The sequence below is a fragment of the Barbus barbus genome (genome assembly GCF_936440315.1).
Source record: "Barbus barbus genome assembly, chromosome: 44".
NCBI classification, from domain to species: Eukaryota; Metazoa; Chordata; class Actinopteri; order Cypriniformes; family Cyprinidae; genus Barbus; species Barbus barbus.
In genome coordinates this window covers 12,793,845-12,818,950 of record NC_136722.1, presented here as the reverse complement: position 1 = coordinate 12,818,950, position 25,106 = coordinate 12,793,845, and the positions used below count along the sequence as shown (strand labels likewise).

The following is a 25,106-nucleotide window of genomic DNA, read 5'->3' as shown; positions in this document are numbered from 1 at the left end:
TAAACATACAAACCACTCAACGTGCTGGACGCATTTTTAGTGTTGCTTCAGGTGAATCACGATCCGGGTAGATCCCGCGCAGCCTACTTTTCATTCGAGAAAAAAATATATATTTATTTTTCATATTTATGGCGTCGTCTCTGCGTAAGGTCAATTAAACCATATACTCCTTAATTTATTAAATATAATAATAATCTGCCCATATATACAGACTTGTGTAATTTAATTTCATAATTGGTTCATTCCGTGCGCTTTTTGTATTTATCTTTAATTGTGTTCAGCTTATTTATGTCTGTTCTGAGTTCTGCTGGCAATTTTTTTTTCGGTTTTTTTTTAAGCAATCTGTAAACTGTAAAATGGCATGCATTCTAATAATTAAGCTTTTATAAAATGAACGCAAATTCTCTGCGTGACTCAGAAAAGACAATACACATTATTAAAAGTGCAGAAAACATGACAGGACGTTGCACCGTAAATTGCAGACAAAGTGCTTTATTGTTTTGAGCAATGCTTGTGGAATGGAGTGTATATCTGTTTACATCATAACACATGAGACAGCCTCCCCTTTGGTTACTCTCAAAAACAACTTTTATACTCATGTGAGCGCTTCCACATCACTTCTATAACCTTCAATATCCAGATTAAAACCGTCACAAACGAGGGGATTTTTTTTCAGGAAGCGTGTAAACCTGCATATTCAAATAAAATCCATCGCATTCATAAATGTTTAGAAAATAAAAATGGCTAAAAGTATATTATATTTTTTTTCCCCAAAGCTTATGCGATGAGTTATCCATCAATGAACACATTGAAAAATGCTTTTGGCAAATGAAGAACATGGTGGAGGGTTTTTTGTTTTTTAAGAAGGCGTGAGGTGAGGCTGTATCTTACTGTAGCACTTTTCACATTTAGTGAAATTCACATATATATCGCTGCGTGTGAATCCAGTATCAGAAGCTGAAGCGATGCTCTGATGACACTATCAAAGTCTGCCGTTAAAACAGCCTCTTTTGTCATGCCCATGGTGCTGTTTTTTTGTTGTTGTGAATATTACAACCATAAGACCAGGGTGTTTTCATCCCAATGAGAACAATAAAAAAGTTTCTTTTCCCATTGTGCAACCGTTTCCCAAGGGCACAAGCAGCGCTCCGTTTATTAAGAAAATGAAACACTAACCAAAGACGCTGTAACAATGGAGCCGGATAATACTTCCAGATAAAAATGCTTGTAGAAAGCCTGAACACAATTTACAATTAACACTATAACAAGAGCCACACCTACTCATATCAACAAATTCACAATGCACACTCGTCCAAAAGGCTTTGCACATAGAATTAGCCAGTCAAGGAGAAATTGTGACTTTTTCAGTGTTGTGTTGTTGTGAACAGAAAATGCAATGTCTTGTATCCATTTGAAGCAACAGAACATTTTGAAACATCAAAACACCAAAAAAAAAAAAAAAAAACACCTCAAAAAACATCTGGATTTTTTTTTTCCCAACAACCACCCTATTAGAAAATAACATTTTACTTCTGTTTGGAGGGGAGAAAAAAAGATTTTAAAATAAGGAATTAAATAATTTGGAGTAAAAAGGCACGACTCTTGCACAGTGTATACATTGAAAACACAGTATAAAGCAGGTATGGGGCTATCTTAAAAAAATAGACCTGGGGTGGGGGGTGTAGGGCAAGGAGAAAAATAAAAATAAAAATATGACCAAGCATGGAATATACACCATCTCTGGACTAAACCAGACTGAACACTAAAAATAATGCAACATGCATCTTTTTCTCTTTTTCCTTTCTTTTTTTACACAGTACTGGTGTTGTATGATTTAAAACAGTAACATTCTTCATTCATCAGAACACTTCTACTGAATCACGGAGTGGTGCTTTAAAATTCTGGTGGATTAAAATTCAATGAAAAAATATGTGCAAGTGATCAAATAGTCTAAACAACATAGGATGAGGCGGCTTTTTTCTTTGAATTAGAAAAGATAAGAAACATGTTAATCTCTAAATCATATTACCTGCTTCTAATTCAATGCCATTTATAAAGGTATTCTCCTCTGTTACAGGTATTATGTTTCCCTTGTAAATACCACTGCTGAACCAACAGGATTCCGTGAACATTTTGGTTCCATTCATCATGTGCAAAATATACAACATTTTATCTATTTTGCTACCAATTTGAACGTTCCAAAAAAAAAAAAAAAAAGCGAACAAAACGCACGAGACATATACACAATTTCATGTTTTCAAATGAATGAGAAAAAAAAAAATACAACAAAGCACCCCTTCCCCAAACCTCCATGGAATACTGAAACAACACAAATCGGTGTGTCCTGGTACGATGCAAGAGGTAAACTATGTTTTGTCTGTTGAGAACAAGCGCATGCGTGAGAACACATGAAACGGCAAGGCTGCATTGAACAGTGTCTCATAGTGCTATCGTTGCAGCTCGTAACAGACAGAGTGATCCTAATAAAAAGTGCAACAGTTTAAGGTGCTGATGGCAACTGAATCACTAATGTAACAGAATTCACTGATGACTGAAGAGAAACCACTGATCCTGCTGCCTCAGTGTCTTCATTCTCCCTCCTGTCAAGTCGCTGCAAAACAAAACTCCAATAAAAAAACCAAACAAAAAAATACCTACCGGAACCTTTGCCACCATATCAAACGCGTTTGCCTCAGAACACTGAAGGAACATGCAAAACAGTCAGATTCAGCTGTCTGTCCACACAAGGCAATTAGGGTCCTCCTTTTGTAAATGGCTCAAAGAGCGTTTCTGGTTAGTCTGTCCAGAGAATGAAGAGGACCACGCGAGTAAGGAGAGTGTCAAGTGCTTCAGGTGCGTCTCCGTGAAGCTGTTGACCCCGGTGGAATAAAGCAGAGCGGGCAGCCAAGGGTTGCGTGAAGTGAGTTCGGCTAGGGATTTGATGAATGATTCAGTTAGAGAACGCTTACAGTTCCAATCGAGGAGTTGTGTTTTGGCCTCCTTTTTTCAGAGACCTAATTCTACTAACTGAGCCACAGACCAGCACATGAGCTCTCTTTCCTCTCTCCGTCCTCTTCCGCTTCAAAAGGCAAGAAAAATATAAAATGGAACAAACAAGATTAAGGGGCATGCATAAGAAAGCAGTAAAAAGCCCTATCCCCCCCAAAAAAACTTAGAACTGTTGTCCTTTTCCAACACTCTCATGGTCCCACAAAACAGAAAGACGAATAAATGAAAATCGAAATGTAAACGAATGGTGGTTGTAGCTGCTGTAGGGGTGCCCCCCTGTGGCAGAGCGGGCGAGTGAGTGTTCAACCCCTCTGCTGGCGTCCCTCTTCATCCCCGTGGACTGAGCTCAGCTGCCTCGGACTAGGGCAGAATGGTAGTGATGAAATCATAGAATCTCTTCGAGTACTGCTCTGGGTTCACGGTGGAAATCTCTGCCCCAGCCTAAGATGAAAAAAGTATGAGGTCGATGCCTTGATAAAAGCTAGAAAAGGTTTCAGTCATACACTTTAGAGCATAAATGATGAATGAGATGCTTGGGAGACATACACAAAGTAGCCCTCTGTACTGTACTCCTGGTACAAGTTCAAAAAATGTAGTAGTAATTTTAGAAGAAGTTTTTTTTCATGTTCCATATACTGACAAAAAAAAAAGTTTGTATTGTTTTTTTTGCAGAAAAATATATTTTTTTAATTAAGCATATACTGCAAAACTGTACACACTTTAACAAAAGACAATAAAATTTGTGTTCTTTTGGAAGTAAAAATAACTAATTATTATATAATTTATGGTGAACAGTGAAAAGAAAAGCCCAGAAGTCCCAGGGGGACACATCACACATGATTATATTTTATTTAAATAGTTTTGTTTCTTCATATTTTTGTTATCAGTTATGTACATTAAAGTGTTTCGTGTTACATTTTTTGTTGGTTAGTTTATATTTATTGCATTATTTTTAATTTATGTGTGTTACCCTGATTGTTTTTGTCTTTGAGTGTATGGACCCTGTGCACCACCCATACATGACTATTGGTCATATTCATCATGTGGCTATTTAACCACCTGCATTATTATGATAGTTATTGGTACACTGTAAAATAAAATTCAGATTTTGGTAGCTCAAGTACATTGGTATACTAACATTATATAACTTGAAGTTCTATAATGTTAATATTGAAGTTATGAAATCCTGAAGAATGAAATACATGGTAATAAGTTATATATAGGCACCAATATGCCATGCCATAATATTGCAAACACGGTCACAGTACGGTGAATTTCTTATTAGAGTAAATTTAACAGAATAATTTTACAGTGATATAACTCTGAATATTAAGAAAAATGACATTTAAATGTAAAAGTCAAAGCACTCACCCCATGCTTTACTGTCTTGGCTGCATGAGCGGCCTTTTTCTTGGCATCATAATGCTGCAGGATGTCAATAACAGCCATAAAATAGACCTCCTTTCTTGGAGAATCTGGAGGAAAAAGTTACATTCATCATTTATGAAAACAGAACTTGCAACAAATTTTCATAATGTGATATTACAGAAAAAGTAGGATGGGTCTTAGCTTATCAATCAAAAATATATTGGATTGTGGAAGGTGCCCATTACGTACCAGAATGGAGACCGAACGGAAAGTTTGACTATTAAAATTATTTTCACCACCTACTTCTCTTGCTGACATCATCCAAAGAGGAAACTTATAAAATTTTATTAAATGCTTTTATTTTAAGAATATCATGCATGGATGAATTGTTCACAATAACCACAGTGACATGCATTAAAAGAGGAAAAAGGGGCAATTTTGATTTCATGCTGACTTTAAGGTTTGGTATACAGTATATATGTTCAAAAGTGTATTTATCATATACAGTTAAATTCATGCACAGGACCCATTTCAATAAGACAACACATATGCTTCCTGCTCCACTCACTGTCATGGCTTTTGATGGCATAAACGTCAATACTGGGGTCGAAGTCTCCCGGTGAGAGTGGTTTAGCGCTGTCTAGCGTGTTACTGGGACTGTCAGGAGGAGTGCCAATAATGCCTCCATCACTCTCTCCTTCCTCTTCTCCCTCATTATCCTCACTCTCCACCTCCTCTTGCTCTGCCCTTTCCACATCATGGATCCCAACCAGAAGACTGTAGTCCATCAACTTCAGCAAAGCAAGGAACTAGACAGAGAGATGAGGGAGGCGAAAAACAACAACAGATTGATAGTAGAAAGAAAGAGGAAGTGACAAAGTGAGTATTCAAGATAAATGAGTCATTGTATCCGTAGCAGGCAGACAGAGTGAAAAAGCGAATTCTTTTAAATCATTTACCTCCACGTCCTTTCGCAGCTTATCGAGGAAGATTTTCTTACACTCTTCATCAATGTATATTTTCTGTCCATCGTTGATAAAGTCGTTGTCTTTGTATGTGGGGAGTTCTTTAGCCTGGTGCAAAAAAGGGAAACAACATTTAGTGTGTTAAAGATGCTCACTTGCACTTGCAGGCTCTTTTAAGTGCTTCACAAGAGGTTGATTCATTATTAACATTAAAATGAATTCAGGTCCTGACATGCTGTTCATGTCATGTAAATATCACACGGCGCAGCAGGGGGTGCTCTAGATTCATAAGAAAAAGCCAGTTTGGCATGTTCAGCTGCATGTAGCATCCAGGAACCCTCAAATGAACAAATGAGGCAACAGCCTGACTAGCTGATCTACATTTGTGTTTAGAGATATTCAGAATGGCCTACAAATTAAATTAATGCTGCACTGACATCACAAAAATCAGTTATGACTCAACAATTACTCATTATTCAATAATTAGTGATACATTTTTATGGCTCGCTCGAACTATTGAAAAGGAATGCAGGTAAAAATATTTCGTCTGATTTAAACTTCCAGAATGAACTGACTCCAGCAATTCTGTGTAATTAGCTTATTTGGTATCCTTGCTCCAGACTCCAGTAAAACCATATTAATGGACTTTAACAACCTTTACCATTTGCAGATTTCCCAACTTTCAAAAGCAAACATACACCTATCATATCATTGTGAAATCTAGGGTATAGATAGCCGAAGTGTGTCCTGTTGGTGGGTTGAAGAGCATTAGGAATAGGTTTGCTCGAGGAAAGCACTGTAGATGAACAGACATCTATGGGAGGGCATTAATGAAATGGTTTGCATCCATTAAAGATTAATACACATTCCTTATTTTTAACCTCTACCCTCTAAACACCTGTCAAAGAGTTATTTTTCATTTCATACACTGAAAGTCCTGTTTCACTCAGAAATGTGTCACATTATAAAAGTAAAATGACTTGTGAATGCCATTTTACTTTAAAAGTGAAGAGACTTGCTACTATGTACTTTTAAAGTACTAATATGTACTATTTATGGGTAGGTACAAAGATGTACTTTTTTGGCTAACTTTCGTACCTTAGAGTACTGCCCCAGTGACAGCTTCGTACCTTTTTTTCCTAAGAGTGTAGGCAGGCATGGAGCAAAATGAGAATTTTTTAACCTGCTGGAGGACTGAATCATATTATAGTATATGCCAGCTTAGTTCATTTGTTTGTTTCTTAATGCCATGCCAGGTTCTAATGCTTTTTTTCATGTTGAAGCCATATTAAAATAAAATAGCAGAAGAAAAAAATATATAAATCTACTTTTAACCATAACCTCTAAAACAAACAAACAAACAAAACCTAGTTAAAACCTTGACTGGCTTGAGATGAGAACTCTAAACCCGAGAAAGAGGATAATCTGATGTGCGTTTAGTGAGAAACGGCTTTAAGCTTGTTATACAAGAGTGTTTGACTTACGTTTAAAAGAAAAAAAAAGTATTTGTGGCTGTAAACTTCACAAAAGTATCTCAATGATACAAGTCATTGTGAGAATAATAAAGTTACATATTTAAGCAAAACCAGAACAGAAATATTTGATTTGCAAATATTTCAGAGAAAGCTACTTCAAAGTCCACATTTGTACCAACATGTACAGGCACAATAATAAAAAAAAGGCTATTCTTAAAAAAACTAACAGAGCATTTGAAGAAAATTAACCCTTCTTTCTACTCCTCTATTTTTGTAAAGCTACATTTGGCCTGTAACAGAACAGCTACAGGGTCAACATTTATTCAGACATTCGAGCGAAAAATGGGAACAAAATAACATTAGATATGAGTGGAAAGCACTGTAAATTAAAAAAAATGGCAGATTTTTACAGTGAGAGTAAATCTGTGTGACAGATGAGAGATGGGCTGCAAAATAATTTTAACATAATTTCTCTAATCAGCATTTTAGTCTTGATTTTCAGTAGAAATGTCTAAAAATCTTTAACAACCAGATACATTTTATGCAAAATTTTGTCATAAGACTAGTTTTAAAATATATATTTTAAATATTACATTTAATTGATTATAGAGAATAGTTGATAATATTTAATAATATAATTTAGTTTCAGTTTTTATAATTTAAGTAATAGCTTTTTTCTTATTTTTCTTTCTTTTTTTGCAATGTAATCTCTGGGGGAACAAGTGTTTACAAAAAACTTGAGTGCTGCTGTTCAAAGCTGGCGATTTTTTTTCTGTATGTAGCTATGAATGGAGAAAATGTGAGAATTTCCCCTTTTATCCCCCTCCAAAAAAAAAAAAAAAAAAAGCAAACCAAAAACAAGGAGGGCTACACACCCTAGAAAGTGTCCAAGGATATGCCCGTGATTAGGGCCTATGGCCCTGTGACAGAATAAAAGGATTAAAATAGACGTTGGGTAACCTCATGCCCCTCAGACCACCAGTGGACCATCTGTTATTTTAACTCATTGGCTGCATTTGGGCTGGATTTATACAGATAACTTTAACTTGGCCTAGTAGGATTACTTGTACTTATTACTATATATACACACACGGATTTCTTTGGTTGAACAAAAATACACCATGCATGACTATGCAAACTAATTCCTAATAATAGACAGACACGTGAAATTACAAGGATACATAGCTAACTTAACATATTTCTTCTTTGTTACGTTCGTGTGAACAGGCACACAGCCCAACCACTGTCATTAAATCATCCGTTTTATTTTCAGTGCCAGTGTTGATGCTAATGAAGCCTACAGCCTCTTGCTTTAATCTCCATAGCTTAAAAAAGCACCATGGACTCTGCTTCACCTTGACACTCTAAGTATAGGATAGATCTACATCTGTGTACCCGATAATCACACAGACGCTCTAAAACCAGCACGCCTCACTCTCTGCTTCACAGTAAATTAAGGTGCTTGAAGTGACAAATGATTAGCCACTACAGAAAGAACCACAAGCAAAGAGACCTGACATACAATACACACAAACCAACCAACAAACCAACAAAAGAAAGATCGGAGAAGTCAACATTTGAAACATTCAGATCAGATTTTTGTGTTAGAGGGCGAAACTGACCTTTTCTTTGTCACTTGCCTCTCTGGCAACAGTAGACCCCTACAGAGAAGAAAAATTGAAACGTCAAACCATATCATAACTGTCATCTGGTTTGACTTGGCCAGTCATTTATCATAATGCTTACCTTCAGGTCATATTTCTTATACACGGACAACCGGTGACTGAAAACGTTGCGTGTGACAATCATATAAGTTTCATCTCCGTCTACAGTGAGGCGGTACATGCCTAGAAACTGTGGCAGCAGTGTGGTACCATGACATTCCACAATATACTGCAGTGAAAAAGACATTAAAAATACATTATACCCAGCTCACAAGATATGTGCATGTAAATGTACAAATTACTGGTAAAACATGGGGAATGTATGAGCTTGTTCGCACCTGGTGGTACTTTTTGAGGATGTTGTGCATCTCAGCCACGTCCTCGCTGCTTATGGTTTTGATGACGTACCTCTTGTCGTAGGAGGTGTGGAAGCGAGCACCACTACGGCCCTGAGCTTCACTAACGTGGGGCGCGCTGCGGGTCAAAGAGTTCTGCCAACACACATGGGGAAGAGGTCTTAGCACACATAATAAATGCACACAAAGATGGATGAGACTAAGTGATACTTTTATTATTTTATTTATCACTTTTATTTCGTTCTGTACTGGGAGAAAGTCTTGCACTCATTTACACACAGAAGTGAGATTTCTACACCATCACACTGAATTAGAAATGAGTGGTAATTTACAGCAGAAAAGTTGAAACAGCTGTTTTCTTAACTTCGCAAATATTTACTCATTTTCTTTACACAAACCAATGTTTATAGCAATTGATTAATAAATTTAAAAAGCATCAATTCTCTCCATTTTCCACTCAATCTGGCACTGTTACACATGCTAATGTAAAAGGCTGTTCTGAGCCAGAAAATCAGCCAGCACCTGCCCCTTGAACCTGCTGGTTTCAATCCAAGAACCATTAATGTCGTTATCCAGGAAGCATGATAAATGTAGTTTTCAAAACAACAACAACTCAATTTGGCTAGTCCAGTGCAACAAAACTAAATTTCTATCACTACTGAAAGTGTTCAATGTGATTCTTTAATTCAGTTGAAGGGCAACATTTGTTGTGTTGCAGAGCCGCTATACATTTGATTGGAAATAAAATTATTTTATTTACGAATATCATGCACTACTGTTTACAGGTTTGAGGTCAGTAAGTTCTTCTTTTCATGTTTTTGAAAGAAGTCGCTAAAGCTCACCAAGGCGTTTGATCAAAAATACAGAAAAACTGTTATATTATGAAATATTACAGTTTAAAATAACCGTTTTCTAATTTAATATATACATTTTTCCTGTGATGCAAATGTAAGCAAAGCATTAAAAAAAAAAGCATGTTTATTTGTGGGCAAGTAAAATAGTAACAATCAGTTGTGTCATGGTTTGGCAGTCAAGTCACTGGTAAAAATGGATCTGAAGCTGAAGTTCAAGTTCCGAAAGAGGTTCACCGAACTCATGACTGAGGACCGGCACTCGTGCAAAAGGGTATGAGAGTTTCTGATGATCTGGTAAGCAAATCACTACCGTAATTGCCCTGCCCACAAACACATGACCACTGACATGCAGACACTCTGCAATTTCCAACCATTTTCTCTCACTGACTGAAGTGGTCTGCCCTTGTGTCTGTTCCAGTTTATATATATTAAAAAAGCTCATGGTGGATGCATGATGCACTTGAAAGGACCGGAGGGTCTCTGCTCCGTGAGGGTGAGTGAAGGACACAGCTGCACAGAGCAGCTCGGACCACTTTACATACATTCCCAATGTCTGCTACCTCAAACACATACACACCCACACATTTCCCTACTACCTCCCTCAGTCTGAGTATCAGAGCCTCTTTCTACATGTGCTTGTATTTCCTCATTATATTCATCAAGTATAGCCATTAAACAAAACCAAAAGCAGGATATGAAATTTCTAAAGGTTTCACAGGCTGAGTCATGCAGGTTAGGGTTGTGTTTGTTGATGGGCTGAAAATAGTGGTGATGATGGGGCAGAGGATGCAGGGTGGACTGAGGAACCACAACTCTAGGAAGTCATAGCGGGATTACGCTAGATCTGTTTTACAAAACAGCTGTTATTATGCAGGTAGACATTTGACTTGCGGCATAACGTCTGGTCCCAAGTACCGCCCATTTATGACCAACATGTAAAGCAGTCCTTTAAACTAGCATAATTATATAGGGCAGGGGTTCTCAACCTTTTCTTTTTTATGGCTGTTATTGACTGTCCACAGTCATATTCAAAGGCCCCATGACTCTTCTAGTAGTATTTAACTAGGATCAAGGATAAAGATTAAAAAAAATATATATATATATTTTATTTTCTATATCTTTCCTTCAGTTTCTATAAAATTATATAAAATATTTTATAGCATGGCATGACTAGAAAAATGCATGTTCATTATAAAGATGCTCATGGACTTTATTATTACATATATTTAATTTACATGACTTTGACAGTGCCAATAATTACACTTTTAAAATGATGCTACCTCACATGATGTGACCCTGGACCACAAAACCAGTATTAAGTCGCTGGGGTATATTTGTAGCAATAGCCAACAATACATTGTATGGGTCAAAATTATAAATTTTTCTTTTATGTCAAAAATCATTAGGATATTAAGTAAAGATCATGTTCCATGAAGATATTTTGTAAATTTACTACCGTAAATATATCAAAACCTAATTTTTGTTTAGTGATATGCCTTGCTAAGGACTTCATTTGGACAACTTTAAAGGCGATTTTCTCAATATTTAGATTTTTTTTTTTTGGTACCCTCAGATTCCAGATTTTCAAATAGTTGCATCTCGGCCAAATATTGTCCTATCCTAACAAACCATACATCAATGGAAAGCTTTTTTATCCAGCTTAATTCCATCTTAATTCCAAAAAAGTGACCAATATGACTGGTTTTGTGGTCCAGGGTCACATATATCCACATTTTCCAAACAACAATTGTTAAGGGGGAAATTACAATATTGGTTCCAGAAGCATTTTTGTTTCCATTCATTGTCCCCAAAGGGGTTTAATAAAAGAGTCTTTGTTAAAGCATCATGAGCCATGAACTAAGCAAACCAGCTACGAGGTGAATCACAGCATTACAAACTTTTTTTATAGAGCAGAACATTTTTTTGAAAATCAGACAAAAAGACAAAAGGTACAAGACTGTTTAACGTCTTTAGTGAGGAAAAGAACTACAATCCCACAAATCATTCGAATGACAGAATCAAATTAAAAATGCCTAGTATTCAATAGTCAAATTCTGCTGTTAAACATGATTATTTTAAAAATAAGTTGAAATGATGTGAACAGATGTTTCAACAAAAGCATATAACGCTGATTCATAATCTGAGAGCTCACAGCAAGTACATCTTTAAAGTTATACAAAAAAATCTATTTGCTTTTGGAGAAAATGAATTAGGTTTTTACTTCCGGAACCCAACTATTACACTTCAATGTTTGTTTTAAGACATTGAGGCTCCCTTGGAAGTTTTCTGAGGCCTACAAGTGAGCACCAGCCCCCAGATATAGGGCTTCCTTACCACTGACTAGTCTATTTTGAAGATACAAAGTTATTCACACTTCTAAATTTGCAAAACCCTTTCTGCTAGCTTGTCTTAAATGCAATGAAGGTTTCATTCTTTTCTGATGTATAACATAGGAAGCCTAGAAAATCTGCAGTAAACAGCTCATACCGAACGTCTCTAATCAAGACCATAAAATAAGCAGTACATTCTGGGAAGCTGATGTTTTTGCACATGTGTAAGGTTTACAGTCAACGTAATGCCTTTTAAACCCACATAAGCAGACAGGGAGCTCTAACCAAGACCCTGATTACAGTGAGGAGCGAAGGCATATCTTCCTCATTAACCGAAATAAGAAATGTTGAGAAAAGCCTTTCAATCTAATGCACCCTGATTGCTAAAAAAGGTATTTTCTTCCATGAAAGGGGTATAAGGAAAGGAATATGTGGGCAATTAAGAACGTTTGTACGTGGGAGGCTGAAGGATGCAAGGACAGCTCCGACGTTACTGTGTTATTATGGGGAATAATGGTCTTCATTTCGACAGCAAATTGAGTGGTTAATGACTAAATTACCTCTTGGTAATCATGGGCTTTTCTCACAGAGACTTGAATCTATTTTGCATTGTTTAGTAGTGAGTACACTGGTGTTTTGTGTGGTTCAACTGCAGTAATATGCTGTGAATGTGACACCTTGGATCATTTCTCTCTCTTTCACAAAGCCTACCTGGAAGTCCTGGTCATCGATGCTGAACCTCTCTCTCAAATTACGGAAAACAAGAGGGCAATACTCTTTAAACTTAAAATGGCTTGGCATATTCTCTCTGAAAAGCAAAGAAGAAAAAGGATATAAGTGAAGAAACATCTCGAGAGTTGTCTGATTGGCTCACAAAGAAAAGTCTGTCAGTTACATATTTACCATGCTTTTTTGCTTTAAATAAAGTCTATACTTGGTTTAAATGAAATGCTACTGTGACCTACCAACATTTTTTATTTTAACTTAATATGTTTAAGTTGAACTGGTTATTTAACGAAATATGATTCAGACATGTTCTTCACAGGTTTCATAAGATTCACCTCTCTAATATGATTAAAAGATTAAAATATGTTGGATCATAACAGTTGAGAATGGGGAAAACCTTGAGAGGAACTCACTTGTTGAAAAGGTGGTTGTCCACCTTAATCTTCGAGTAGGCTTTGAAGTCATCAGGCATAAGCATGATGGGGATCTGAACATGGCTCAACTCGTTTATCTAGAGAGAATGAGAGAGAGAAAGAGGAGAGAGATTCAGTTACTGGTTATTTGCTCAGGGTTCGGGTCTTTAAATGGGAGTCAAATGTAATGGTCACTCGATATGGGCATGGAAACGTGTGACCAACACCGATATCTTGAGTGCAAGTTGGCGTATATAAACATATACATTTAACACAATTAACAAATAGCCAATGAAATGTAGAAATATGTTGAAAAATAATACCCTAATTTAATTATTTGAAAGAATATTTACTCAAAATCCACCTAAAAGACTATCAATAAGCAACATAATTCCCACACTTGAAAGACTTGCTGCCAATCAGAACTACAAATACTGGTTAACAGCTATAGTGACTGCACATTTTTGTGATGAGCATAATTATTTATGTGACACTGAACCAATCAAAGCACACAAACAGGAGGTGCTGAGATGTGCTGGGTACAGAAAGCCATCAGTGTGAGTGATGTGTTCTGCTCATCAAAGGACGATATCTCTGTGGCACAATGCTCTGCTTTGCTCCGGTCAGGGTCTGAAACAATGTGCTACATTCAACAGTCATCAGTTCCTGCTTTGCACAGTTTGCTCTTGTGAAAACAACACTACAGCGTTTTTGTAATAAAACCGTAATAACGGAAATTACTGCTGTATTGAGAGAAGTGGGAATTTAAAACTGCTGTGGACAGTTTTCATTCCAACAAAGAGATCTGGTGACTCATAGGCTCTTTCCCTCTATTAAGAAATAAATAAATAACAATAGCACTAACTAAACTCAAGAGGACTGCAGAAGGCCTTAATTACTGTGATAAATGTGTTTGTTTGAGGATGTGCATGCACCAGGATAATTATAAGCAATCAAACAGGCATGAAGCACCATGGGAAATCAAAGATTTTATGTTTGACACTCGGCAGCAACAGACAATCCGCAGAGCAGTAAATAATAAATATAATGTATGAAAAGTACAAATAAGTAAGGATGCATCAAAATAAAAATTGTGGCTGACAAGTGGCGGATATTAGAATTTGATGCTATTTTGTCTAAATAAATTAAAAATAAAACACTAAAAGCTAAAGTCAATCATTTTAAAAGCTACAAAGTGAATTTAGCCATCACAACATTATAATTTACAGTAACAACAATGGATATGATGTTAAAGAAGATTAAATAGTATTATTAAATTTCTAGTGTTTTTAAAGATGAATTTTAGGTAAGCATTAGATAGTGGTAAAGATCCATTAAAAATTATATCGCTTTAAATGTTATAAGTGAATTTGAGCATCACAAAATAATAATGTACAATATGAACATGTACAGTATCAATCATGTCTGTTAATAACTGGAGTACTAATATATTGTGCATTCCTGTAAATAATATGTACATTTTTATTCCTGAAATCATTTAGAAAATCCATAAAATTAAATGTATAAACAAATACACGAGAACATGAAAAATTGTGCAACCTAATTGTGATATCAACTGCCATGCATTCACAGAAGATAACGGTCATTTAGAATCTTACATAATCAGATATAATCGGTAAGAAATACCGCTTTTAATCAAGGAGAAAGTTACAGCTAAATGCTTCATTTCCACTGAAAATACACAGTAACATTGTAAGCAGTCAAAGGTCAAAGACATTCAATTTAGGGTTTCCCTGACTGTCAGTCACACCATTTAACGGAGTTTGCTCACAGGAAGCTGGAGACAGGTTGTCTTCCAAGACATGGAGGAGATATTGCATCGACCCACTGCGATGTGACCTCTCAAAGAATGGAGAGCACTGAGGTCTCTAGAGACTTTCCTATTGGCTGGTCAAATGTGGGTAAGCACTGAGCAGTGCTGCCTACTGTATAAGAGGCAGAATGTGTTTTTTTTCTAGTCTGAGGAAATGTGATTATATCTCATTTGTTCTGCATGTCAACATCTTCATGACGTGACATCCAAGAGTCAGTTATTTAGCTTCCCTTGTGGATAATTAGCTTATTCTAACATAATAAAAATGCAATTTAAGACCTATCTTTCTGTAATGTATACCTAATTCCACTTGTGTATTGTGCATAATGTGTTATATAAAGTATTGATATGTAAAATTCATGATCGATGCTAATATTTTATTTCATGGTCAAATGGTAAATGGTTGATGTTTAATCTAAATAAATAAATATTAAAATAAAATAATAAATAAAAATAAATAAAATCAATTGTTTTAATTGCTACAAATGAATATCACAACATTGTAACATACACTATGGTTAATGGATACATTTGTTAAATATTATATCTAACAATGTTTAATTAAATTATTTGTTTTTAAAGATCAACTTTAAGTGAGCATTAGATGGTGCCAAAGATATTCTAAATAAAAATGAGAAATTAAATTGATTATTTGTAGATTGCTAATTTTCTTAAAGTAACAGTTGACCCAAAAATGAAAATTTGCTGAAAATTACTCTTAGGCCATCCAAGATGTTGATGAGTTTGTTTATTCATTTGAACAGATTTGGAGAAATGTAGCATTAGATCACTTGCTTTCCAGTGCATCCTCTGCAGCGGAAAAACGTGTCAGACTGCAACTCATACTGTGAGTGAAGAAAATCTCTATTGAATTTAGGGCTGTCAAAATTAATGCAACAATAAGGCATTAACAGTTTTAAAAAAAGCGACATTAAAGCTAGAGCTGGACCAGAATATTCGACTGTTCGAATATTCATACGGTGGGTTGGCATTCAATTTTCAATTTTGAGATTCGAATATTCTTTTTTTTCTCCAGCGTTCTCATTCGTGCTTGAATATGAATCACCCATGAGTGAACGTCATGAATGTCATGATTCAGTTCCTCTGGAAGAGAAGACAAAAATGCCGAAGACCTCAGCTGTGTGGGAGCACTTTAAATTGAGTGAGGACAAGACAAAGGCAGTGTGCCAAATATGCGATTTGAAACTGGCCTAAGTTACCAAAACAGCACATCAAGTTTGAAAAATCAGTTCTGCAAGTAGTACACCTATTATAGTAGCCTATATTGTTGGTGTAAAAAATGAGCTATTTTTATCGACCATGTTAATCAGTTATTTTACGCATGATAAAAACGTGCACTTAATTTTCTTACAAAATACTTGCGAATAACGGAGAAAAAGAGCGACAACAGATCCCATAGTGGAGTTATTCATTTAGAAATATGAGCTGTCTATCCAGCCTAACGTTACCTTGTTCTATTTAGCCTATTAATTATTCATTTAATTTGATTTAAACTGTTCATTAATTAAAATGTGTGATGCTGTTATTGAAAGTATGCTACAGTGTTCTTTATTTATTACAGTTCGTTGAACTTTTGACGCTTTTAAATGTGACGTGACAGATCGCTATTGCACCTCAGTTCAAGTTCAAGTCTCTTCCAGTTTAATAAGTTATAGTGCAAAATACACATGAATGTACATCATAAGATGTTGAAAGATACAGTATGGCTTATGCCTGTCTAATGTAATCGCTCAATCAGTGTTTCAACCGTAGAAAGATGCCAATAAAACAGATTGTGAACAGTATGTCACTTAACGTGACATTTACCTCAGCAAAGTTATTTCCGCTGTTCACAGTTCATTAGTTAGCTATAAAACAACACTGAATAGGAGATTTTTTACTTATAATTATGTTTGAATAAATCTGGCATTAAGGTATTAATGAAGACAAAAGGAAAGTTTATGTTTACGTTTATGGTAACAAAAGTGGTTAACATTCAACCTGTTCTTTTTCATATTTGGGATTTGAATTTTGTGAATGGGAGTTCCTTTTTTGCTGTGCTATAAGCCGGGCTTCGGACTCTTTCACTTTTGAATTCACAACCTTGTCACTTTTTTACAAGAAAAGATAATTGTCTGTTTTGCTTGAATCTATTCACTGTTTAAAACTAAAACAAATGATTGAAAGATTCATTATTATTCTTAATTGAAAAGCACAGCAACAATAAAACAGTAGGCTACAAACTAACTTATATAATGTAATTAACATAAACGAGGCATGGCATAGGCTACACCAGAACGTTTAACAAACACGGAGGAATCAAATAAATAAAGAACATTTAAAGAAAGCCTCCATAGCGTAACGTGAGATAAACAGCAAAGACAAAACCAACATGTTCTCCTTCTCTGGTTTAAGAAGCAGTCTTTTATTTTACTTTAGCTTGAAAACCAAATCCTCCGTCCCATCCATCCGCCATCGTTTCCTCAGTATTCGCGTCATTTTTGCCGCTCGTGCTGACGCGGCGAATATAAACCAGGCTCTGCTCCGAAAGAGCTCGCATTGAAAGCGCCTCTCTCACTCTCTTCACGTGATCAGAAATCTTACTCCTGCTGCACTGTGCGGTGAAACCCTTTAGAACACCTCGCTCCTGACACAAGCAAGTGTAAGGAGGCTGTAATGCATGCTGTGGTTACTGCTTGAGTTAGGCTCATCTTTCACGCTGTGGTCATTCGGAACACCAAGCATAAGCCAATCTGGCATGGCTTTAAAACCAGGTAGATTTCGACAAAAATGCTTTGCTTGGACTGTAAATATGATTACTCTTTTTTCATGTCACATGAGGAAGCCAACGCTATGTACAACGGAAGCAAATTTCATGAAAGTTTATGCCCACTCATCGCTAAAACTGAAACTAGTTTTTCTCTAGATTGTGCTGACACAAACCATTCATTCTTTTTATAGAATAGATATGTCTGACCAGAAGAAACATAACTGCTCTTTGGGCCTCCGCCAAGCAGTTGTACACACTATTTATCAAAGATCAAGAGAGCTACAGGCAGAGCACTGCTGTAGATGACATACAAGCATTCAGAGAAGCGGCCACATCGCACCACGAGAACATGACACTAAATCACCCACAAACCAAAAGGGTGCAAACCAAAAGCACAAAAAAAGGGGACAAAAATCTCCATCAACACCTTTTTGTTCTAAATAACTTTTAAAATACAGTGGCATAGTGACACAGTAAAACCACTGTGTTTTTTCCCTGCAGGATGGGATTAATGTGGTGTTTATTTGAAATGCAATTAAAGATAAACGGTAATGTGAGGGGTTAAGAGGCAACAGGCGCTTGCAGAAACAAGTGTGAGCAGGATGAGGTATGACTCGGAGCTGTGCTTTTCTAGAGTACTAAATCCTGTCTACTGGCAACAGTGGAGCAACAGCGAGCACCGAGGGAAACTGCTCCCTGTGACCCCCCCGTCAGCTACGGCAGGGGGCCCTCTCAGTAGCTAGCTACAGCCTATTTTGGAGAGCAAACCTACGCCTTTTAAGGAGTCAGTAGCACGTGGACAAATATGGAACTATGTAGGTTCCTTATTTTATTAAACATGGGTATACAATTATATGACACTTGGGTCCATGAATAACAAGGGCTAAAGGCAAAAATGACACTGAAAGTGGCAAAATGCACACAATAAATCGTTTCTGGGAGTCTAAATGCCCCATAGTGAACTTCTCTGATTTTTTTTCTGCTTTTAAACATTTTTTACATTTCATAATTTCACAATTTCAATAAACTAATTCAGTGAAAGTATTTAGTTAATAAATGCAATTTCAACATTTAATTTACTCTAATGTAGCCATCAGTGATTCACCGACAGCAAGTGTTGTTATTGTTATGTAACATAAAAAAAATAAAAAGGCTTCATTAATTGAAATAAACCAGAAATAAAATAAAATAAATATAACATGCAAACTTGAAACTGAAAATGAAAAAAAATTCAAGATATTTGATCACATTCAAGATCACATTCAAGATATTTTGAATGTGTCCCTGTGTTTTTTAACCATACAATGGAAATCCATGGTAACCAAAATTAAATAAATCCTTACTTTAAATAATCCTTATTTAATAAAATAGAAGATATTTTGAATGTCTCTGTGTTTTTTTTTTTTACCATATAATGGAAATCAATGGTATAACCAAGACTGGTTGGTTATCAAAAATCCTGAAAATATCTTTTTGTTTTGTGCTCCAGAGAAGAAAGTAAATCATACAGGTTTGTAACAACATGAGGGTGAAAAAAAAATGACAAAAGTTAAATTTTAGGCTGAGCAATCCCTTTAACACAATCTAACATGTCCATTTGTATAAATTAATGAAACAAAATATACTTTACCAAGTCATTTATATGCTATTACAAGAAAAACACCTAACATGAATAAGTGCTTATACTGATTTAAATCAAATGTAAAATAAAAAAATAAATAAATAAAACAGCTAGCCATTAGAGCTGGTAACCTTGATCCAATAAATTTTACTCAGTGAGCCGGTGACGGAGCGTGAGCAGTTTTAGAGACGTTGCACTGCACAAGATTAGAAACTGTGAGAAACTGGAGTAGACAACATACTCCACTGTCCCAGTTTCCACCTACATGGTAGATCATTTGAGGTTCCAGGGATAGTGGCCTAACATTTTCAACAAAGCCAGGGGCAGCTGCACAGGATCTCCTCGGCTTGCTCCCTCATACTTACATAAATACAAATAACTTCCAAAAGCGACTGCTATAGAGTCCCCATCACACTGAGGCCATGTTATAGGTGTTTAACAAGTCTGCAGCAACGGTTTCATTTGTTAGAACTAAGCACTATCTCTGTGCCCCCATCTCATCGGCCAAGTTTCACACTACCACTTCCTGTTTGTCTCCATGGTAGCGAAGTCAGGTTTTCCGCTACAGAGCTGACAAGCTTGCACTCCATCAGTGCAGGACGCCTAGTTCAGAGAATGCTCAACCTCCTACCAGATGTTTATAAAGCTCTTTGTTTCTAAGCAGTGCAGTCATATCTAGCAGTCCTAGTGGGGTGTTCGGTATTTCATCCTTGACGTCAACAATGCCTTCATTTATTACATATGTGCCTAGGAGTTGAAAAACAAATATCTAACACAGGATAAGATTATATTTTGACAAATTAAACAGAAATGTGTTCATTTGAAAATTTGCCTTAAAGGGACAGGTCACTCAAAAATTAACTGTCATTATTTACTCACCCTCATGTCAGTACAAACTTGTAAAATTTTCTATCTTCTGTAGAACACAAAAAATACATTTTGAATAATGTTTTAACTGTTTTTGTGCATATAATGAAAGTCAGTGGGGCCCAAAGCAAATTTAAAACCAACTGACTTTCATATGGACATTTTTATTGTGTTCAACAGAAGAACAGGTGAGTAAATGATGACAGAATAACACTATCAGTGTCAGCAGACTTCATTCTGAAAACCTATTTAGGCTTTAATACAAAGAAAAAGTGTTGTGGAAATCAGGAAGGAATTTATCTAACCAAATTCTTATTCAAATTATTGAGGAAGGCTAAAGAAAACGCCCTAAAAGGTCACATGAGGCTATTCATAGTTTGCCCACATGCATTAAAGCCATTTCATTTACACTCTAAAATAAAAGTTCATCAGCTGTGAATGCTGATACTGAGCTGCTATATTAATGACAGTGTTTAAAAATGTCTTGCTATTTGCTCACAGGCATAAATGTTAGTCAGCAACAGCAACACGAATAATTGTATTAAAAATACATTGATTGTTGAAGCATTTAGACAGAGCCGTCACCCGCAATCTATTAGTTTGTTTTAACGACAGCATGTGTGTGATTAAAAGGCACATGTTGATCTTTGACTACTCAAGGTTGAGGTAAATCCGTTACGCAGGTCATTCACCTGTACTGCCCTCATATGAATAACAAATTTAGGCATGCTGAATTTGTGTAGACGTCATTGGGTAAGCCTTGCAAATAAAGAAGACAATGAAGTGTCTATGAATGAACTGACTATCAATACTGTTAATTTTGATTTATCTTTCCTTATAGTACAGACTGAAATGGCTACACAGATAAGAAGAAGGCATGGTGATTAGCAAATTTCTTTTTGTTGAACCTGACACGCCTACGACAAAGTAAATGGCAAATAGCATCCCACATGCACTTCAGTAGAAATGCATTTTACTGAGAAGAACATGTGAAAATGATCTACAGATGTACTGCTAATCAAAGCGTTCTGATTGAGCTTTAAAGACTTTGAAGATCATCAGCATTTGCCTTAGGCGGTTTAAAAATAAAATAGTGTGTCTATTTTCCCAGTGCCACAGATCGGCTGCTGTATCTTGCATATTTTTAGAAACTCCTTATGCAATCCAGACACAGACAGAGCAACTCTTGGTCAAGTCGGGAGAGTCTGGCAAGCATGGAGGGCTTAACAAAGAGAAAAGTAAGAGATAAAGTGATTAAAAGAGAGAGTAAAGACCTGTACAGAGTAAGCAGAAAGGGGAGGGTAGAGGAACAGCCATGAGCGACTAAAACAACCACTTATCACAGTGTTTGGTTTCATACTCATCTAAACTGAATATCCGCCTTATTAGCATTAATTCTCATATCAATCTCAATGCACATACAAATTAGTCTTTAGTAGACGCACAAAAACCAACAGCTTGAGAACACAAAAGCTGAGATACTCCTTGATATAAGACAGAATAAGGTTACATTATTTTCCCCATTCACTGGTTCGCTAATCAAATTCAAGCATCGTGGTCCTTAGTGGTCAAGAGCTGCTGCTTTTCTGTTTAGTAGTCTGAGCTCAGTGAGGGCCTGCAGCTGCATGCATGATTCATTAGCAGTGGAAGCACCACAGAGAGCTGGACCAACTACTCCACCCTCAACTTTCTTGACCACATGCTCTCAGAGTTGCTTGATATCTAAAATTTTCTACACTAAATATCCACTTGCAGTCTACAGAATGTAGTAGTGCTACTTGGCTCCAGTCAACAGCGGTCAATGTATTTAACTGATGGAGCTGTCACAGATAAGGAAGGATCTGTTCTCTGCTTCTCTCTTGCGATTTTTGGCCTCCTCCTCTCTCCAATTCCATTCCAGCCCTGCAAGACCAAGACCTGACCTCGGCTTTGACCCATCGTACAAAGCATCGCAGCTCTCTGTTGATGTTTATAGCATGCAAAACAACCTAACAAATGGCTGTGATTTAATAATTTTACATAAAACAACATTAAAGTCAGAATGAAATGAAAACATTTTCTAAATCCATCTTCTGTATGATTCGTCTATGAATGCATTTAATTTCTTTTTGAGTTTGTCATTTTTAACCCTTCTGCTGTGCTAGAAATCATTTAACCTTTTTAAAAACTGCTTGTAAATCCCTTATTATGCTATATTATCAGCTAACCTTGAATTCAATTTTTGTCAGCTTGTTTTCTTTCCATTAGCACGGTTTTTGTATTTCTTGTTGGAACTGATTGGTTGTAAACCTCACTGATTTGAGCTTATTGTGTGACCAGAACACAACATGAGTGTTTATTACAATGTAATAATTCAGTATGCAAGTGAAATATTCAGATCGGTCTCCATTAAGACAAAAACCAATGGATAGAACCAACTCTTACTGCTCAAAGTCATGCTCAAAGTCTTACTTTTTTCTTAAATAATCAGTTTCATGCAAATGTATATCCCAAAACAGAAGAAAAGATCTGTTGCTACTTCTGTTACATTGTGACTTTAACAAGAAACAACATTATAATTCTGGCCATAACAAATAGTCAATAATTACTTTAAAATTATATCACACAATATATTTTTAAGTACAATTAGTTAAATAATAATACTAATACTAATAACAAATCCTGTAAAAACTAAAATTAATATTTTGTTGATGCAAGTAAAGGTTAGATGAGGGCAAAAGTAATAAAAAATATGGAAAAAGTATCCACAATTACATATCCAATATTAACCCATATGAATAAATAGAAATAATAACTAATATCAGTATTAATATTCATATAAACACTTATGCTTAAGTGTATTTTTGGATATCTTTTCCTAAATGTTCAGAGTGTTTTTTAAAATTATGACAAAATTATTTTTGACAAAGGACAATGAGGATGTGCTTTCACAAAAGGCCATACGTACAATACAAATAGCTACATTATTTTCATGCCTTTTCTACTGGAACATTTTCTTAAATGTCAACCATCAATGTAGGCTACATTTATCCACTGTAAATATACAAATAAATCAGTAAAATGACACTTAAGGATGGTATGTGTGACTGGAAAATAACAAAACTTTAATATGTCTCAGACAACTAAACACAGCTACCATTTGGAAAATGTCACCAGACAGTGTAGAAAAAGAAGAAACAGAAAACAAGCTGTAACTCATTAAAAGACTTTAAAAGAATGACATTTTAAGACAATTCCAAAAATCTCAAAATACAGTGAAACAGAGCTATATGAACATGAACCACTCCCAAATAAAATGCATAGGCCTATAAGAGAAACACATCAGCAAGGCTTTCCTCTCCAAAGACAGATAATGGTACAAGCAATAACAGTCAGTAGTCAGCTGAGATGAGTCTTGCTTCAGCAAACCTCTAAGCTTATCATCTCGCAACCAAAACTTCCAACAGGAAACGATTACTCACCCACAACTCATATTATTTTGCAACCTCTTTGCATGCACAAAAAAGGACATTACAAATAAGACTTACAAATAAGATTCATTACTGTATAAGCCTAAAAAATAAGGTTTTACACTAATTTCCATTAACATGATCACGTTTGCAGAAGTTTTTGACAGGTACAATAACCCTAAGGGAACAGTTCTTTCTATAAACATTGACAGGTTTGTTCTCAAGCTATAAGCAACGTATTAATATGCAACTGCAAGTGGAGCAAAACAGAATGTTGTCCATTAAACTGAAGGTTAGGCAAGAGAAAATCAAAGCAGACCTCTGATGGTCATGAAGTGCATGTAGCGTTACCCAACAGCTGGTGCCAATTGTCGGTTGCGAGACAAGCTGAACTTCTTTTTTCTCGTTAACTCTAATGCACTGATCAATAACGGACACAAACAAAGAAAAAGACTGCAGATTTTCACTCACCGAATGGTTTATTCCCCACATGAGGACACTGAGGAGAGGGTCGCTGGCACGAAACAGCTTCACTTTTTGAGCCACGAAGTGTTTCTTCTTCGTTTTTGTTTTGCTCGCAAACGATGAGACAGTGTTACCAACCGAGGCCATTGTTTGTTGTATAACAATAAATTAACTATCACACAGTGACAAGTGTTTTAATTAAGCTAGTGAGGTCATAACTGTCTCTTAGTAAAATATCATTTGGCATAACGTTCAGTTAGCTAACCGCAGCCAGCTAGCTGTACAAACTCAACTATTAGCTCGCTAGATAGATGAATATCTCGCCAAATTGTGCTAAAACAGTCTACTGTTACATATACCATTTAAGTTCAGAGCAAAACGCCGTATTATTTGTAAGTTATCGTCCGTAAACTGTAAAAGCTCCTTAAGACTTCATTAGTAAGCCCTCCTTACTTGCTAAATAGCTAGCCTGCCAAGCCAGTCTCCCCCTCGGGAGCTTTTCTAACACTTCGCCTAAAGAAAAAAACAAACCAAATACTGACCGATACCACTGAAAATGAAGAATAAAATGCAATTTGAGCGACGTCAGTTTAATTTGAAGAAAAAAGAGCGGGTGGAAAAACATCCACTGCGGCGCTGCTCCGTTAGCATGCTAACTCACCCCAGTCAGGCTTAGCCAACAACCCTTCAAATATGTCTCAAGCAAAATCCCACTCCCACTTTCTTTCTTTGTCGTTTGTCTGCCCCGAAAAGGTGTTTATTTTTAGGCGCAGCCAGTATTCCGAGTGCGGAACGTGTCCGAGTCTGAATTCGGTGTGAATGTTGTCAGCGATATTGCTTGAAGTTGTTGTATCCGGCTCATCCGCACTGCTATACTGACGGACTGACAGCTACATGCACACGCACACAAACGCGCGCACACGCATACACGCTTTGATTT

General features: G+C 36.2%; 1 protein-coding gene across 1 annotated transcript; it reads right to left on the bottom strand.

Moving 5' to 3' along the window:
- Positions 1 to 467: 467 nt before the first annotated feature.
- LOC306863621 (phosphatidylinositol 5-phosphate 4-kinase type-2 alpha-like) lies at positions 468 to 25,070 on the bottom strand. Its single transcript, XM_079407072.1, has 10 exons — positions 24,173 to 25,070; positions 13,161 to 13,258; positions 12,733 to 12,829; positions 8,820 to 8,972; positions 8,564 to 8,710; positions 8,440 to 8,478; positions 5,337 to 5,450; positions 4,946 to 5,186; positions 4,381 to 4,484; positions 468 to 3,450 (listed from the first exon to the last, which is right to left on the bottom strand). The coding sequence occupies exons 1-10, from the start codon at positions 24,311 to 24,313 to the stop codon at positions 3,370 to 3,372; spliced, it is 1,215 nt and encodes a 404-aa protein (XP_079263198.1). The 5' UTR covers positions 24,314 to 25,070; the 3' UTR covers positions 468 to 3,369.
- Between the last annotated feature and the right edge of the window lie 36 nt (positions 25,071 to 25,106).

What these genes read in the sequence shown, in the direction of transcription:
- LOC306863621 (XM_079407072.1), bottom strand. Translation starts at nt 24,313, where the DNA reads ATGGCCTCGGTTGGTAACACTGTCTCATCGTTTGCGAGCAAAACAAAA. An exon ending in GACAACCACCTTTTCAACAA is followed by an intron (nt 12,830 to 13,160) that starts GTGAGTTCCTCT and finishes TTTGCTTTTCAG; the next exon opens with AGAGAATATGCCAAGCCATT. An exon ending in CCAAGACAGTAAAGCATGGG is followed by an intron (nt 3,451 to 4,380) that starts GTGAGTGCTTTG and finishes TTTTCATCTTAG; the next exon opens with GCTGGGGCAGAGATTTCCAC.